This window comes from Argiope bruennichi, chromosome 6 (assembly GCF_947563725.1).
Source record: "Argiope bruennichi chromosome 6, qqArgBrue1.1, whole genome shotgun sequence".
In the NCBI taxonomy this organism is placed as follows: domain Eukaryota; kingdom Metazoa; phylum Arthropoda; class Arachnida; order Araneae; family Araneidae; genus Argiope; species Argiope bruennichi.
In genome coordinates this window covers 128,805,143-128,825,260 of record NC_079156.1, presented here as the reverse complement: position 1 = coordinate 128,825,260, position 20,118 = coordinate 128,805,143, and the positions used below count along the sequence as shown (strand labels likewise).

Genomic DNA, 20,118 nt, shown 5'->3' with positions numbered 1-20,118 from the left:
AAGACATATTGCATGGGCTGATTACCGATTGAATCAAGTTTTATGACAATTTGATGACTAATGTCATTATTCATTACGCTAAATAGGTTTTAATCAGAATCCAGAGCGATAATCTATCATCTCAGTTGATGATAATTATCAATATCGATAATGCTGAGTCATTATTCTTTTATTTTATGTATTGGACTCATTATCTATCTTCGCTCAAACCTTTTTAACTTATGCTTCACTAATTTTTGTAATAATCTATATCTATACTTATAATAAAGCTCAATGTGTGTGTGTGTGTGTGTGTGTTGGCGCTCTACAGGCCAGGTCATTTGACATACAGCTATCAAATTTGGTACATGTATACCTTAGAGGTCGGGAATGTGCACCTGGGGTCCCTTTTTTTGAAATTTTAATTAGAATTTTAATTATTAATTAAAAACTAACTTTCCCGCCAAAAGAATCTTCCATTTTCCCCACCGCCAACTTTTCCGCCAAAAAAATCTTCCATTATCCCCAGCGCCAAACGAGAAAGGCTTCCGTTGTTTTTTTCTCCCAACAGTAATGAGGCTAGGGTTAAAATTTTTCGGCGGATTATTTCAATCGGTTCTGCTTATTTTATTAATGTTTGATGCATTTAAAATTAAACATTGTTAATGAATCAATCTTTCAGATTCATTCTGAAGTACTTTTGAATTAAAATAAAACAGAATAAAGGAAATTAAAAATTTCTAATCCGCATAGCGTTACCCCAACTGACGTAGAAAAAATCACGTATTTGCGTTACGTAACCGGCGAAGAAAATTCACGCATGCGCATTCTGTTCTGATTGTTGCCATGGCAACATGTATATGCTTATAGTTTTAAGTACAACGTTTTTTAAGTAGTTTTTTTAAAACCTGTTTTCAACCGTTTATTTTAAACGATTCGTTTTATTTTCTTAGTGTTTGATGCATTTAAATTTAAACATTGTTAATGAATCGATCTGCTCATAATGAATCTAAGAAAATTTTGTTGACCAACTCTTGAGATATTACATAAATTTAAAAAAATATTCTTTAGTGCCCATAAAGTTTAAACGCTGAGTGACTCTATTTTCAGTAATCAGATTATAAAAAAATGCTTTGTTTCAGTAAAAAATATTATTATATTAATTGAAGATAAATTCTTTCCACTTTAATTTAAAGCATAAATTCTACGGGTGCTAACAGAAAATGAGAGAGATACATATTACGTTATGACTGAAGGCCTTTATAATATTATGAATGAATTATATGATAATCAAAATTTGAAGTTTTAAAATATTTTGATGAAGAAGCTATTAAAGTAGAAATTGCATAAAATATTTAATTATTAAAATTTTAACGAACATTAAGATTGGCGAACCGGCTGGTCGCCAAAGGCGGCTAGTACTTATAATAAAGCTCAATGTGTGTGTGTGTGTGTGTGTGTGTGTTGGCGCTCTACAGGCCAGGTCATTTGACATACAGCTATCAAATTTGGTACATGTATACCTTAGAGGTCGGGAATGTGCACCTGGGGTCCCTTTTTTTGAAATTTTAATTAGAATTTTAATTATTAATTAAAAACTAACTTTCCCGCCAAAAGAATCTTCCATTTTCCCCACCGCCAACTTTTCCGCCAAAAAAATCTTCCATTATCCCCAGCGCCAAACGAGAAAGGCTTCCGTTGTTTTTTTCTCCCAACAGTAATGAGGCTAGGGTTAAAATTTTTCGGCGGATTATTTCAATCGGTTCTGCTTATTTTATTAATGTTTGATGCATTTAAAATTAAACATTGTTAATGAATCAATCTTTCAGATTCATTCTGAAGTACTTTTGAATTAAAATAAAACAGAATAAAGGAAATTAAAAATTTCTAATCCGCATAGCGTTACCCCAACTGACGTAGAAAAAATCACGTATTTGCGTTACGTAACCGGCGAAGAAAATTCACGCATGCGCATTCTGTTCTGATTGTTGCCATGGCAACATGTATATGCTTATAGTTTTAAGTACAACGTTTTTTAAGTAGTTTTTTTAAAACCTGTTTTCAACCGTTTATTTTAAACGATTCGTTTTATTTTCTTAGTGTTTGATGCATTTAAATTTAAACATTGTTAATGAATCGATCTGCTCATAATGAATCTAAGAAAATTTTGTTGACCAACTCTTGAGATATTACATAAATTTAAAAAAATATTCTTTAGTGCCCATAAAGTTTAAACGCTGAGTGACTCTATTTTCAGTAATCAGATTATAAAAAAATGCTTTGTTTCAGTAAAAAATATTATTATATTAATTGAAGATAAATTCTTTCCACTTTAATTTAAAGCATAAATTCTACGGGTGCTAACAGAAAATGAGAGAGATACATATTACGTTATGACTGAAGGCCTTTATAATATTATGAATGAATTATATGATAATCAAAATTTGAAGTTTTAAAATATTTTGATGAAGAAGCTATTAAAGTAGAAATTGCATAAAATATTTAATTATTAAAATTTTAACGAACATTAAGATTGGCGAACCGGCTGGTCGCCAAAGGCGGCTAGTACTTATAATAAAGCTCAATGTGTGTGTGTGTGTGTGTGTGTGTGTTGGCGCTCTACAGGCCAGGTCATTTGACATACAGCTATCAAATTTGGTACATGTATACCTTAGAGGTCGGGAATGTGCACCTGGGGTCCCTTTTTTTGAAATTTTAATTAGAATTTTAATTATTAATTAAAAACTAACTTTCCCGCCAAAAGAATCTTCCATTTTCCCCACCGCCAACTTTTCCGCCAAAAAAATCTTCCATTATCCCCAGCGCCAAACGAGAAAGGCTTCCGTTGTTTTTTTCTCCCAACAGTAATGAGGCTAGGGTTAAAATTTTTCGGCGGATTATTTCAATCGGTTCTGCTTATTTTATTAATGTTTGATGCATTTAAAATTAAACATTGTTAATGAATCAATCTTTCAGATTCATTCTGAAGTACTTTTGAATTAAAATAAAACAGAATAAAGGAAATTAAAAATTTCTAATCCGCATAGCGTTACCCCAACTGACGTAGAAAAAATCACGTATTTGCGTTACGTAACCGGCGAAGAAAATTCACGCATGCGCATTCTGTTCTGATTGTTGCCATGGCAACATGTATATGCTTATAGTTTTAAGTACAACGTTTTTTAAGTAGTTTTTTTAAAACCTGTTTTCAACCGTTTATTTTAAACGATTCGTTTTATTTTCTTAGTGTTTGATGCATTTAAATTTAAACATTGTTAATGAATCGATCTGCTCATAATGAATCTAAGAAAATTTTGTTGACCAACTCTTGAGATATTACATAAATTTAAAAAAATATTCTTTAGTGCCCATAAAGTTTAAACGCTGAGTGACTCTATTTTCAGTAATCAGATTATAAAAAAATGCTTTGTTTCAGTAAAAAATATTATTATATTAATTGAAGATAAATTCTTTCCACTTTAATTTAAAGCATAAATTCTACGGGTGCTAACAGAAAATGAGAGAGATACATATTACGTTATGACTGAAGGCCTTTATAATATTATGAATGAATTATATGATAATCAAAATTTGAAGTTTTAAAATATTTTGATGAAGAAGCTATTAAAGTAGAAATTGCATAAAATATTTAATTATTAAAATTTTAACGAACATTAAGATTGGCGAACCGGCTGGTCGCCAAAGGCGGCTAGTAATCAATAAAGTTGACATTCATGAATCAAAAGTATGTTAGAAGACTGTTGATTTAAAATCCTGTATTCCTGAGCATCTTCCACAAATCCTTTTTTAGGCAATAACTAATATATAAATATCTCTCCAGCTTTGAAAAATAATGAAATAGTAGAATTTAGACGGCTCATTCAGACAGTTATAATTTAAATCTATCAATAATTAAAATTTTTATAAGTTTTTGAATTTCCTATTAATAAAAATGTTAAAATATCCTCTCTAATTGGAATTCATTTTGTTGAACCGAAGACTAAACAAAAATTGGTAACATGTTACCAACACAGACAAACAAAGATTGTAGCTATGGTTGAATTACTTTTGATAGCTAATAAGGCCATACTTTGAGCAATCTGCTCCTTTCCGTTTTATTTATGATCTATAAAGTCAAATATTTTCCAAACAGACTGTAGATTATCTTTGTTAAAATTACGCTCGAAATTTTGCTTTTTATTCCTTCAAAACCAAAAACATGAGGAGTAAAATAAAATAGTCTATACAATTGAATAAATCACCTTAGACTTCCTTTTAAAATTAATGCAGTCAAATATCTAAAGATCACTTCTTGCCAGCCTAGCTAAAACCACATCTCATTTGGCTTGTTAAAGTTATACTCGAAATTCGATTTTTCAAATTCCAAAAGATCAAAAACCAATAGCTAAATAATGAAGTGGTATAAAATACCTATAGTACTTTATAAGTCGATTATATTCTTTTTAAAGTCAATGGATTCAAATATCTGCCAAAATCTTCTTGACGCCCTAACAAAAATTATATCCGATTTCTAGTTAAAATTAAGATAGAAATTAAATCTTCCCTTTCAGCTCCAATGGAACAAAATAGTAAAAATTACTGAATGTTTATAGTACTGAATGAGACAGTGATCTTCATTTATAGTTTATGAAATCAAACATCCACCGAGTACTATATGTCAGCCGATTAGGTTAAGTTAAATTCGAAATTCGATTCGATTTTTTAGTTTCAAAAGAGGAAACGCAAGTGAGAAGCAAAAGAATAAAGCCTTATAAAATGTTTGTAATACTTAATAAGTCAATTATATTCTGTTTAAAGTCTATGGAGTCAAATATCCTCCAAGCACTCTTTATCATTCCAGCAGAAGCCACGTCCGATTCGACTCAGTTCGAATTAAGACCTTCCTTTGCAGTTTCAAAAGAGGAAACGCAAGTGAAAACTAAAAGAATAAAGCCGTATAAAATGCTTATAATGCTTAATTAGTCGATTGTATTCTGTTTAAAGTCTATGGAGTCAAATATCCTCTAAGCATTTCTTATCATTCCAACAGAAGCCCTGTCTGATTCGACTAAGTTCGAAATAGCACATTAATTTCCAGTTCTACAACAACAAAGGCAGTGACCAGTAATGTCCATCCCAGAAGCTCACCTTATTCTGAGTGTTCTTGGCTCTGGAAAGTGGGGAGAGGTCCATTTCACTCCAGACGGTCCTCTGGCTGTTCTGCAGCGGCCTGAAGAGCGGCTCCTCCTTCTGTCCCAAGTCCCGCCATGAGCTCTCGCTATCCGGGACGGCCTCGGGCATGACGTCCGGCACCACCAGCGACTTGACGTTCTTCTTCTCCGGAGAAGCGGGCACAGCCGTCACCTGAACCTGGCGAAGAAGAATTTGTTAAACGTCGAATCCTCCTGAAATTTTCGGATATCTTGCTTCTTATAAGAAACCTGAAAGGCTGCGTATTCTGTAGCCGATAAAAAGTCACGGGAAGATTGAAAAAAAGTTCGGACTGTATTCTTTTTGGGATTCGCGCATACCTTATTGCTCAATTGGAAGAAGATTGGCATTATACGAATAACTGGGAAATTTGAATTTTGCATAGAATAGAAACGCTAGTTACCTGCAAGACTTTTCACGCGACTTACACTGCTTACATAACTGTCACTATTATTGCCACAATATCAAGAAATTGCGTTATATGCAGCAACATTGCTGAAATACTCACTCCAACAATAAATATTCAAATTAACTTGTAGCACAACTTTTAACAGAAATCTACATTCTAAATGAATAATTTATTGCTTCACAGTATAGCAAGGAAGATCGAGGGGATATTTTGGAAGTGTAGTTTTCTTTAGTCTACCTGGTTCAAAACCTTGAAAAAAATCTATAATTTTGGCATCCACAACCTAAATAATTGGATTTTTGAATTATCGCGTTTTAATGCAGTCGAATAGATTGTACCATAGATGGACAAATATTTGACGAATATTGTCTAAAATTTGTTACTGGCATACAATTTTTATGTCTTGGCAGTCTAGCTTGATGTTCTTTTCATTATTATGTTCATAGCTACATGGGTAAATATAATTTCGGAAATGTTTTTAACAACTCAGGGTGATCTTAAATGGAGTCATCAAAATCCAATAGATTTATCAAGAGAATTATCAAGATACATAGAATTTTTTGACGATTACATTACTTTCTCTATCTACGCTTCGTATTCTAGAACGTAAAAATGAGAAAAGTCCAAAATCTTGTTTTCTTGGGCATGTAATCAATTGTACAGACGTTCTCTACTATTTTTTTCTGAAATTGACGGATATTTCTTTCTTTCTCCGAATGAGTCAAACATCTTAATAGATGATTTCGCATTATGTGCCTATGAATATTGTGAATTTTATCTTAAAAAGGAAAGTTTATTATCCTGAAGTAATTAAATGTTTGCTTTTTTCAGGCTGATAATACTAATAAGAAATAAAACTAATAATAATAATATTTATAGAAAAATGCTAATCTGGCTAATAATTATAAGAAGAAAGGAGAAATTTTTGCTTGCTTCAGGCTAATAATTTATATGCACCTTGAAACAGGAATAACATGCATCTATTTCAGGTTCATGTTCAAATTAATATCTTCATGGTAAACATTTGAGCATTCTAAAGGCAGTCAATAGAATTGGAGATAGTATTTGTTTTCACTCGTTTAAACGTGAATCTTGCACCAAACATTAAAAGAACTTGCCTATCTTTGCTGAAATTATGATATGATAATTCTGAAGATATGAAGAGAGAGGATTTCCACAAGGATTTGTTTTGGGAATGCCGTATAGAATTGAACTTTTGATCAAGTTTGGAACTAACAACTTTTTTCGGAGTTCTTTTTTCAATGCTATAAGATACATTTATAAACTATTTTCTACTGCAAATTTTTTAGTGGTGGATTTATGGATTGGACAGAAAAGAAATACTTAGGATATTAATTTTTGATGCTACAATTCCCTTTCTTGCAATCTGAAATCTATTTTTTTATTTTATTCACACGAGATATACTAACATCCCCTCCCCACTGGTGTCCAGCTTCTCTCACTTATCTTGCACATGATAACATTACTTGTATGCATATAAAGACAGAAGATTGAAACAATCTTACGATGCCCGTTCGTAAGCTGTATTTCAATTTCTACCTTTTTCATAGAATACTCCTGTTATATGCAAATTATGATATACCCACGTCAAAACTATGGAAACGAAACTCAGACCCACCTGTTGCTGGGAGGCCTGTGTTGTTGTCGAGGGTGAGGGCGCAGATGTCGTAGATACGGCAGTGGTTCCGCTGGCCTTTTCGTTGGCCTCTAGTACTCTGTCGAGATGCACAGGTTCGGCAACGCCACTCCTTCTTTGAACATTCTCAAACATTTCCGGTCGTTCGGGTACTTCCATCAGATAGCTAGACATCAGATCATTGTAGAGAGGACCTCCTTCGGGCATTTCGGGTTCAACCTCCTGCGGCAAAAAATAGGTCTTCTAAAATCGCTCCCTTAGATATGTTATCATTAAAGTAGTAATAGGCATATTAAGCAAATTTCTCAGAGGGGGCGTTCCATGCGTCTGTTTTTTTCGACATTTCCTTTTTGCACAACGAAGTCAAGAATTCATAATCAAGACCATTTGATACTTATCTAAGAAACTTCTAGATTTTTTTTGTTAGTCTGTAGAATGTACCTCTGATTTATTAAAAAAATATAATTTGAGCATATTCTTACCAATATGATGCAGTCTCATCTGATTTTATAAAACTCTTAGGAGTTGGGATATAAATGCCGACAAATTCAAAGCATTGTCGTGCACAAAATAGTGTTAGAACCAGACTTCTCTGAAATATTGTGAAACACTCGGAGACATAAATACGAGTAATCTTGATCTGTTTGTGATTTTCAATGTCAAGATGATCTAGTTTCCTGATTTTTACTTTCTGTCGATTTTAGGCAACCATCAAAATAACTTATTTCTTACTTCAAGTAGCAGATTCAAATTAGTTTTTCTTCTCATTACAAAAGCTAAAATTATATTTCATTTTAATTTCTTATTATTTTCGCCTTTTGTCTTCTTTAACGGATAAAAGCCTAACACCCTCCGACTTTGATACACATTAAAGATGGTAACTTAACTATGGTAACTATTCCCTAAAAAAATAAGGTTGAATTTTGATAAATAAAATAACAAAAACTGCACAAATAAAAATCTCAAAATTGATATTTTGGAACTATTTTCTATCCATAACAATTAAAAAAAAGATTCAAATGCTTATGAGCATTTTCTGAAAATGTTGAAATTTTGAAGATTCCTATTGACAAATCATTATATCAGAAGATCAACGATAACGCATCAGTCCTACATGTAAAAAATAAACTAAACATAAAGCTCAGATAGACTGAATGGATTACCCACCTGTGGATATACTTCTTCGGCATAGACAGGTTGTGGTCTATAAGCATTCTCATAATCATAGTTGCCATAATCGGTTGTCTCGTCCTCCTCAACAGTGGGCACATATTCGTCTGACCACTGTGCTGGCAGGGCATACATGTCACTTGGCCGCCATGGAAAAGGCGCAGAAGCCACTTGAGTGTCCACCTGTAGAAGAAAATTAGGTTCATCTATCGTATCGCTCTCATTCTATGAAAGCAGTGAAATAATAAAGTAGGTAGAAATTGTTTTTTGGATGCTGCATTGTTTTGAAAGAGTTCTAAAATAATTGCAGTAAAATGGGTTTTACTCATAATCATAAGAAAGGTTTTTCAAATAATGCATACATTACGGTAAAATGTGATATTAATCCAGCAATTATGTATAATTACCGGTGACTATTTATAATCACTTTAAACTTATTAGTGATTAGAAATAAGCACGAGTAATCACTTACTTATTACATTTACCGTAATATATATACAGAGTGTGGCACACACATACAAAAAAAAAAAAAAAAAAACAAAAAAAAAAAACAAACTCGGACAGAATTATTGCATTATAGAATAGAAGTTAATTAATTTTTAAAAATTTTTATTCACTTCTTTTTGTCTACCACTTCATTTATAATATATTTTATAATGTATCCTTTAGTTTAAGTATTGTGCTTTGGCTTTTTTACAGTGCCAAGCAAAAGATATGCTATTTTAAGAATTATTTAAGCAACGAAAACTTGAAGTATGAAGTCGTTCATTTGCTTAATATGCCTCGGCAAATAGTGTCTGATACAATCTATCGTTTCAAAGAGCTTGGCAATGATGGTCAAAGTCCAGGAAATGAATAAAAACGTATGGTGAACGCTTTCAATAGCCGTAAGATTATCAAAAAGTGAGTTCACTGAAATTCGAGGGTTTCCATTAGAAAGATCACTCGTGAACTGGGAATAAGGGACCAATCAGTGCAACAAATGGCAAAAACAGAGCTTGAACTAAAACTTACAAGTTCCAAAAAGTTCAGCTTCTCACTGAAAAAAACAAACTCGTGCGGCTCCAAGACGGGCAGCAAGTCAGTGTTGAGAGAGATTCCTTTGCCTAATGAGAAGCTCATTAATGTCCAAATGCTCATAACTCCTAGAATTACAGCATATAGTCTGAAGACGCCCCAAGCACTTCAGCAATTGTTGAACATCGCAAAAATCCAAAGTCAGTCATGGTCTGGGGAGGAATTTGCACCAACGGCAAATGGTTTTGTGGACGAGGGCGTTAAAATAAGTCAAAAAGTGTACCAGCGGGACATTCTAGAAGCTGTTGTATTTTCTTGAACCAAAACGCACTTCGGCAATGTAAAGTAGGAGTTTCAACAAGACTCCGCATCAACTCACAAGGCATAAAAAACAGAAGAGTGGTGCAAGGAGCATTTTCCGAAACTGAATATCATCTGGAGAATGGGCATAATACTCTCCGAATCTCAAACCCATGATTACGGTGTATGGTCCATTTTGGAGTCTAGGGCTTGCACTAAACGGCATAAAAGTTTGAGCTCTCTGAAGCAATGGCTTCAACGGGAATGGGATGGATTAAAGGTAGAAGACTTGCTGAAAATTTCAATAAGCTTTTGTACCTCTGCATAGCTGCAAAAAGTTCCCATTTTGAAACTAACTAAATTTATTTATTAGTAAAAGTCTACTTTTATTATTATTCGTTATATTTTGTTAATTTATTTATTTTTAATCAAGTTATATTAAAAATTGTTTGTCCGGGTTTTTCTGCCGCACCCTGTATTATGCTAAATTAGGATGTTTTCATGCTTCGTATTTACTATGCATGTTGTCTCTTCCAGGCATTTAGGTTTACTCTCTTTCCCAACTACTCTTCATCCTCAAGTATGGGTACTTCATAGAACGTTTTGTGTAAATATCTACTACAAGTTCTCTTATTAAATATTCATGTGTGCTGTGGACGTCAGAGCTTTCCCTGAGGTATCCCTCTTTCCTTCAATGATATATCCTCTTTCGCGATGAACTTGTTTACACTGGGAATCCCTGACGATATGGTAATTTCCATTTGATGTAATCGAGCTAAATTATGTTAAATTATTGCAGTGATGGAGTCACGGTGTGCAAGCAATTTCTATAGTTTCCGTTACATAACAAGTTGACTGCCGTGCTACTCATATTCGTGTGATAACAATAGTTATTCAGTGTAGAATTTTATGCGAGCAGAACTCGCTTATGCTTAGCATATATCTCTTTAATTTAAAATTTTATGAATTTCCTGTGATTCATACCTACTATCTAATTAGATACTTTCTTTTCTACTTACAACTAAGAAATTGGAATGAAGTAAGCGTCTTATTAGATGATGGCCGAATTACAGGCATGAATCATGGCTGGGAACGTGTTGAATCAAATGAATCATGAGAAATATTTGATGATATTTTTAAAGATTCACTCATCCACTCACCTGAGGGAAGTATCGGGCAACTGGAAGCCTCAGTCGTTCGAGGGCTTCTATGGCCGATCTCCGAACGGGTCTACGAACGGCATACCTCGGGTCGTAGGGAACGATTCCTCCGTACACGTACTGTGAATGGCACGTATCCGAAGACAAGGAAATCAGAAACAGTAGAACGAACATGATGAGAGTAATCTGACCTGCAAGGAAGAAACAGAACTTCAGGTATAATGAAATTTTAGAATAAATAAATGTCTTGTTAACTTGAATATCAAATGGTGATTGATACCTATAGATTAAGAATAAATTTTCAGTGATTTGCTGGGTAGTCGGATTTACACAGATAAGTTATTTTTACTTAAAGAACATGTGATTGCGAATGCAATCACTATTTGATCAGTGTAAAAGTCACTATGATAATGAAGTAACGATGAGAGCACGATATTGTTTGAACAGACAACATGTTGAGATTGCAAAATACCATGTTAACGCAAATACCAGTCGGAATGTAATTCTTGGAATACCTCATTCAAGAAGATTTCATAAATTTTCTCATAAAGGTATGCGGCAGTCTAATCAGTAAGATAGGCCAGGCAAACTAACTGGGCCAAAATTGTTGCAATGACCATTTTCCAGTATTCAATAAATTGCATTTGTGAATCTGTCTCTTTATACTATTTTTAGTTAGATTGTTTTCATTCTTGAGTTTTTGATTTGAATTATCTCGTATAATTTATGATATAAACAAAATCAAAGAAAAAGAGTACATTTCATATATTAATATATAAATACATTTCAATCTCGTGGATTGAATATTAATGTTAAACATAACCGTGTATTTTTCAGAAATTTTTAAACCTTGTTTACAAATTATGTTAACTTTTTTGATATGTCAGCAAACTCTATTTTCAATTCTTATGCGATTTTTTAGGTTATGGGTCTTACATTTACATACATATGGTTGTGGAGTAAAAATGAAAATGAAAGAAAAAACAGTATAATTTCATTTGTAGAGTCTGCGGCGAAATTTTTCAATAAGTTAACTAAGACATTCACAGGTCTTGCGAAACTTTGCCATGCTAAGATTGATTTCATGCATGGCATACTACAAGTCTTCTTTCTGTTATTACACATATCTCAACTTTCTCAAATCTTAACTACCACTGCCACATAGTGCGAGGAAAACATGTTACTGGAAACTCAATATAATGGTAAAAAGCGTTGCGAACAACTGAAACCGCAAAGAGCGAAGAATTGCATAAAATGTGCTTCTGCGCGTCTTAGTCGTTTAGGAAAAACTTCAAAAAAAAACAATTTTAGTTTCAAATTTAAACTTCATTACTTGATTTCTAATGTTTAGAACCAAATTCTTTTCAACTAAATCAGCTGCCAATGCCAGATTTTATTTAATTCGTTATAATATATCTTCAGAAACATTTCTCAGTATTGTCGTCTGCAATTTGTAACTGACTTGATTATCAGAAAATTATTTTCATAAAATTGCGCAATCATCTTCATTTTGTAAAATAACGAAGATGATTCCAGGAAATGATAAATGCATCACCTTAAAACTATGCGTCCCTAGAGCTATGTCATGAACTACATGGCGGCCGGATGTTAAATTCATTTGCTTAGAGTCCGAAGATCAAAATAACAACAGCAATAAATAATTATATCTATGCTTTAACCATGTAAGAAAACGAGAAAAATGAAAGCCGAATATAGTGTTTAAAATGTTCCGCAGGTATACGAAAAAGGAAAAACATTTTTTATTAAGCTTAAAGTGTAGCGAAGAGAATCTGAGTGCATTTACATCTCTTTTCCTTGACTAATTGTTTTCAATCACTTACGAAAATCAACATTTAAACTGTTTAAATTCCATATTAAATTTTGTTTCGATATGTGGTTATGTCTTTGAATTAAAATAATCTTTATAAAATACAGACTTGTATTTTTACAGTATTGTACACCTAAATGTGTATTCATAAAATTTTATCTTCTCGTCAGCTAATTTGATTCAAAATTCAATATAGACCTATCATTTTCTATAAAGATCACATGTTAAATATCTCTAGTGTAGTTCGTTATTATTTTAAGTGATCGTGTTGCATCATATATGCAGTCAGACGGACAGAAAAATATCACAATTTATACGCCTGACTCAAGAAAATGACATTCATCAAATTTTTCAATAAATTAATGTTTATTTCTTGAAAACGAAATTAAAATATCTGACTATTATAAGTGAACAGAATTACGTACATTAGCGCAATTGAATACAACAAAATGTTGCCACATAATGTTGCGGTATGTTGCTAAATACAAATTTTGTAAGATAATGTTTGATAATGCCAACAAGAACCTAAAAGTTCCCGAGATTAGATTTTCGACAGAGATACTTTGTTCCTGAAAACACAATTCAAAAATTTAACTGTTATACGCGAACAGCAAATATTTATACAAATACAATAGAACCTATTATTGTAATATGTTGCTTAGTAGTAATCTTGTAAGACAATATTTGACAGTGCCAACAAGAATTTGAAAGTTGTCGAGATCAAATATTTCGACGAAAAGGTGCTTATTTCTTAAAAACAAAATTAAAAAGTCTGACCATTACACGTGAACAACAATTAATTATATTTCTTTAATCGAATACAACAAAAAAAATTATAACATAATGTTGCGTTGTGTTGCTAAATACTCATTTTGTAAGTCAGCATTTGGCAATGCCAACAAGAACCTCAAAGTGAGGAGCAGCAGCGCAACAACCGCAAGAACAACATTTTGTCTGCAATGCGGTATCTGTAAGCCTTATTGTGAAATACTTATTTCACATTAATGTCTCTCTAGGAGAGCGGCCGGGGCTGATCAAGTGCAAGATGAGCCCACGAGCCAGGGCGGAATGCGAGGGCAGACTGCGGCAGATCTTCCCGCAAAGGTGGGCGGACGCTCCTCCGCATCAAGGCACTGCAGTGGCTAGGAAGCCCCAGACTCATATTTTTCTGGTCAACTATTGAAGTCAGTGGATGGGAAAAATGAGACTACCGTCACAGAAGCACGGGGCAATTAAAGTTAAAACAGTCCTGCTCAGAGAACCGTTGAAAGTAAACAACTAATGGTCGCAATTACGTGATGTCCATTTCAAAACGTGTGAAGAAGAATCAGGGAGAAATGGGAGAAAATCAAGGAGATAATATGTTTCTTTTTTGGTACAAGGTCTAATTTAGGACAAGCTGTACCACTCACAGGGTTTTTAGAAAGTTCTTGGATAAAAAAAGTACACTTAGAACATGGATTAATTGTACTATTCTAAGATGTAAGAGTTATAAAGATCTTTGATTTACCGCAATATGGTACAAGGGTGTAAAAATCTAAAATTTTTCATGCTGCAAAAAATACAATGGTTTTTAAAAATTCGGAATGTTTTGAGTTAGTTTTCGCACCCACCAGGTCAGACATATTTAAACTAGACGAATGCAAATGAGCGCGATTATACCTACGAACAGGATAACTAGGAAACAAGCGGAAAAAACCCCTCCTTTTTAGGCGTTAAAATGTAAATTGGAAATGCTTTATTGTGCGAAAAGGTACTTGCTAGTTCTTTGAGTGATTCAAAACTATGTGAAAATAGAGGGGTTACTAACGCCTATAGAGCAAGTTTAAACGATTTCGCAACATTTTCGCCTTTGTGATTTGATGAAATTTATAATTACGACCCCTATTAGATTCGCCAGTCTATTGTTCTATATATTCGATCACACAAAAATGCACTTAACTAAATGAGTGAAAGACATGCTTGGTGGCTTTATATGCAGAATTATAAACCTGTATCAAATTTTGTCATCAATCGATCAAAGAGAGGGCATCCCAAATGTATATTCTATTTTCTTCATTATATTAAGAAACTAAACTTTATCTCTATCTAATTATGGTAAGTATATGTTACGTTTTATGGTGGACATTGCATTGAGTGTGACTCAAACTATTATGTCAGGTTAATATTAAATGATCAATTTATTCACAACGTTTCAAACAAAACAAAAGCCACACCTCCCCAAGAGCGAAGGCGCGTTCTCGTTGCGTGTGTTGGGAGTGTTAAAAAACATCAAAAGCTTTTAATATCCAGATGAATGATAATGTATTTTAATTACGTAATGCTTAACTACACGCAGCTGAAAGTGAACTATTTTATATAAATATTCGAATAAAAATAGGCACATTTGCAACAAAATCGAGTGTAGTACACTCCCGATGTTTAATATCATGTATTTTATTTTGTATTTAACATGAAAATACAAATTTTTCTCGACTTAATAATTATTAACACGTTATTTAAAGAGAAACACGCTTGATATATTCGGACTATCTGTCTAATTAGATTTTCCCTTCTTTGCTATTTCCTAACTATCTAGGAGGTCATCTAATTAGATAGATGGTTTTCGTATAATTGGATATTAGCTGTGTATCATAGACGAATTACAGAGCTATCGACGTGTTAAATTTTATAAAAAGCTGATTAATGAGGCTGTCGCTGTTTCATTCTATTTATGACTATGATTCATTCTTACTATCTAGATAGATGATTTTATTATCTACACAAGTTAAGAGTTCATTTAATAATATAGAAGATGTGAATCGCAATTGTGAGTCATTATAAAAACACATTAAATAAAGGAGAAGTTGTTCGTCTAATAAGAAAGAAGGTTTGGTATAATTAGATATTAGGTCTGAGCCACATGCGAATCAACGCTAATTAACTTCTTAAAGCTTTTTAAAAAGCTAATATACGAAGCTGACGCTAATTTCATTCCACTGGCATGTGATTCATCCTTACTGTCTAGTTAAATGACTTTCTTCTCTATACTAGTTAAGAAATGGCATATAAAGAGTTCATTTAATTATATAGAAGGTGTGAATCACAACCGTGAGTCAATAGCAACAGCAAAGGAGAAGGGATTCATCTAATTAGACAGACGGTTTGGTACAATTAGATATTGGTGTGAGTCATAGGCGAGTAATGCTACAATTAACGTCTTAAATTTTAAAAATGCTTATTAACTAGGCTGCGGCTGGTTTTATTCTATTGAAGACTGTGATTCATTTTTGCTATTTAGTCAAATGACTTTTTTCTCTTCACTAACTAAATAATTTCATATAAACGGTTCATTTCATTATATAAAATGTGTGAATCACTACAATGAGACATATTAAATAAAGGATTGCATACTCAATGTCAAAAATATTATTTCCGCTACCACCCGACATATTTCTAATCTTCAAAATGTAGAATTCTTTACAGCAAAGAGTTTTGAATTAATACATATTTGTTCACTTCACAAAATGTATCGAATCCCATTTAATACCTCCTTCATATTAAACAGATGATAAAACATTTGTTTGATCAATTCATTGACCGTTTAAAGTCAATGACACGCTCGGTCGAAGACCTCCCAGATATCCACAGCAAGTCTCCGTTCCATCGAATTCATTGAAGGCGTCATAAATGATACTTTCTGAAACGATCGTTTATTGCTCTTTTTCCAGAAGACGAAGCCGAGAGCCGAAATCCTGAATGGGGCATCGATCCCCAGAAAGGCCAAACAGCCATTCCGGCTGAAAAGGGATCAGATTCGAGTCGCGTCGAAGTACTTACAGGTTAATGTTGAGTACTTTATAGGCTTCCGCCAAGTGATGGCTTCTTAAACAAAAGGATCACGACCCCATATAGGGTCTCGTAATTCAACGCTGATATCACCAAATTTGAAGAAAATTTGTTTTATGATAGTTCATCTATTTATTAAAATATAAAATATCTATTAAGATAAAGTGATTGAGAAGTATATAAAGATTTAAATTATTTTTTCTGTTCTGATTTCGAATAAAATGTCCAACAGTGTTTCTACTTATGAATAATAAGTTTATACGGAAAACCAGGGGTTCTCCCTAAAGCTTTCTCGCATACTTTCTAATAAATGTCTTATTTCGCCTTCTCTGCATAAAATTAACGATCTTGTGTGAGGGCACGAATATCTTGCATGGTGTTGGTGAACGATAGTTACGAAATGTAGATCTTTGACGAGAAATTAGCATTTTTCCTGCATCTACAGCGAGAATATGTATTTTGGACCCCTTTGTGATGGATAATCGGTAAAAAAAATTGGTCATGATACCACATTTGTAGTCACAAGATTACATATCGAATTTCTTTGATTTAAATCCTTGCGTTTATGAGCTATTGTTTTTACTTGCATGTAAAAATACAGACCAAGAGGCGATCAATCGTTTAATGGATTTGGTTCAAAATTTAATGAATAGTTGTATTTTAAATGCTAAATCTGTGTACCAAATTTTATCTATCTAGCTCTTCGCATTTTGTAATTATCGAGTTCCCTGTTACTTGATTTATTTATTTCTTTCTATCTAAAGTTTCGACGATTTTTATTCTCGCTTAAATAACGGAACAAACTATTTTTATACTAATTTATTTTTAATATTTTCCATCAAAATCAAGATGATCTTCTTTGAACAAGTTAGAAACAAATACTTCATAAGAAGATGGATACATAGCCGGATACATATCCATCAAAATAAAGCTCAGGTGATCTTTGAACAATTAGGAACATATATATCATAAATAGATAGATAAACGGATTTAGATATTTCAGAAATAACACTTTTTACATTTTTGATTCGCTTTACATTTGAAATGAAACTGTCGATTTACGAACAATTTCTGTAAATTTACCTTCACTTTGCTAAAGGTTGATATATATTAATCGGTATACTTTTCCAAGAATTTTTTTTAATTTACTGATCTGACACATATATATTTTCATATCAGAAATAAAGTTTCAATAGATCTTACGTAAAATTCTGAGTTTATTCTTGTGACAGAAAGAAATTATCAATGGATTATATAGAAATCTTAACTATTTTGAGTATTGCCGGGAATCATACAAAGCAGCAGCTTTATACCTTCTCATGTTTTAAGAAGAAATGTCTCATTCAACAGATGGCTTTTCATATAGTTCTAATAAACAATAAATTGTTTATAGGCTGCACTGTTTAAAAATTTTCCATTTAATTGGGAAAACAGAGAATTATGTATTTTCTTTTAAAATAATGCTATTTCGTTTCATAACTACATGTTCAAGATTATCGGGTTTTTTTTTCTGTATAATTATAAAAAAATTACAAAAAAATAGTTATAAATTTTAATATTTTATTTTTCCTATTGAAACAAAAGATTATCCTAATGATTATTTTCATTTGAAGGTATCTTTGGAAATTTTGAAAGAATTTAAACGATTTTATTTTCTTGGATTTATAAATATTTTCTTTTTGAAACAACTTTGTATGATACAAATGTTGATCAATTTCTTTAATAAGACGTTTCTCAGCTTTTTTTCCACCGAGTCAAAGCGCCTATATAGAATTAGGACTTAAAGATTGAATTGGAAGTGAAAGAGATTTAACTCCTAAAGATTCCAATTAGAATACTAATATATTTGAAATACTTTATTCCCTTAAATGATAGACGAAGCGAAAATAACTTAGGACTAACTTTAAGAAATAGAACTTATCTAAAAGTGTCTGAATAACAGATAAGATATGCGAATATAAGATAAAGAAAAATTGAGAGAATACGTATTTTTAAAAACTATCATTCATTTATTTCCCTTTCTTTATTAATATAAAAGAGCCACAGCCTCGAATTCAGTGCCGGAAAATATTGTATAAGCGCCAGTGGGGCATTCTAAATCTGTTGAAGCCATATCTTTCAAATGATGTGGAAGTTTGGAGACATAAGTGTCAACTCAATCGTCCTTGTCATCTGATCATGTTTAAATAGAACCTCTGTCCTTCAAAATAGCTCTGATGTTGCTTTAAACCATGAAGTTTATAAAACTAAACCAATACCACATAACGTCCGTGCACCGAAAAAGTTTTCTTGAAAGCGCCACCTTCATTCAGTGATAGTTTAATTTTAACTAAAGTAGTTATGCATCTCAAGGTTAGTCAAAAAAGTCGAGATTTCCTTTCTTTCTTTCTTCTTTTTTCCCCCTTTCATTTTTTTTCTTATTGTTAGGTAATTTTTTTATATTATTTGATTCAGTAAGAAAATTGTTGTTATAATTGATAATAAATTTAAGGCATACAGAACAGGATTTTTTAAAATCCATTTATTCACGATTTTTTTTTTTTAAAGATGGAAAAAGTTTACGACTGTTTTTCATTGGAAAAATATAACCGCAACTTCAAATTTGGAAAATACAGAAAAAAAAAATGAGACATGAATTGCTGAAAGGAAACTCCGTTGATAAATGACACAAAAAATTTTCCCGCCTTTATACTCTCTTCCCGATTTTCAAAGCAAAACTTTATAAAATCATTCCATTCGAGAGCCTTTTTTGAGGATGGAAAAAGATTGCAGCCTCCTTTCCATTGGAAAAATGTAACCGTAATCTCAAAGTTCGAAAATACATAAGAAAAACGAGACATTAATTATAAATGTCTGAAGAGAAACTCAATTAAATATAGAAACTAAAAAATTTCATTAAAATCTTTATTAAAATTGCAGCTTTGATCTAAAATTTCAAAAATTAAGCATCTTTCTTATTAATTATTGAAATCGCTGATTCAATTAGAGCAATGAAAGCTTCTTATTGCGTATAAAAATTACAACTTCTCTGAAAGATTTTAATGAGTTATATATTTCCTGTGCCTAATTATTGATTAAGGAAAAGGATAAAAAATTAACGATGTCACAACACATTTATTACATTTTTTGAGTCGTCTTGCTCTTCAACATCATCATCTCGACAAAATCATTCTTAATATTGAATAGTTAAAAGTTATTCCTCTATGACTTTATTCATTAATGTAAAAATATATTTAAGCTTAAACTATTTTCAGATTTGCGGTAATACGAAATTTTGCTTTTCAAGAAATACATAATTAAATGTTAAAATTGATAATATATATGTGAAACGAAAAACAATTAAAAAAATCGAATTTTTATTATATTCGAATAAATAATGTTTTCCCTTTGCATTAAACCTATGATTTATTTGAAATTATTTTGCTATACTTTCAAATCGATACAATATTTGACGAATTTTTAATTACAACTATTTTAATAATATCATAACAACTCATATTTATATAAATATTTTATATTATTGCTAATTATTTTTGTAAAATGTAAAGCATTTACGAAA

The 20,118-nt window shown here is 32.1% G+C and overlaps 1 protein-coding gene across 1 annotated transcript in view; it reads right to left on the bottom strand.

Annotated features, from left to right (window-relative positions):
- The window catches only part of LOC129972876 (uncharacterized), a 30,602-nt gene that overhangs the window by 9,888 nt on the left and 596 nt on the right, over positions 1 to 20,118 (bottom strand). The window contains exons 2-5 of the mRNA XM_056087179.1: positions 10,904 to 11,094; positions 8,424 to 8,609; positions 7,239 to 7,478; positions 5,128 to 5,349 (exon numbers count right to left, since the gene is read on the bottom strand). Coding sequence (XP_055943154.1) covers positions 5,128 to 5,349; positions 7,239 to 7,478; positions 8,424 to 8,609; positions 10,904 to 11,077 — 822 coding nt within the window. The 5' untranslated portion in view covers positions 11,078 to 11,094. The remainder of the gene's footprint in view (positions 1 to 5,127; positions 5,350 to 7,238; positions 7,479 to 8,423; positions 8,610 to 10,903; positions 11,095 to 20,118) is intronic.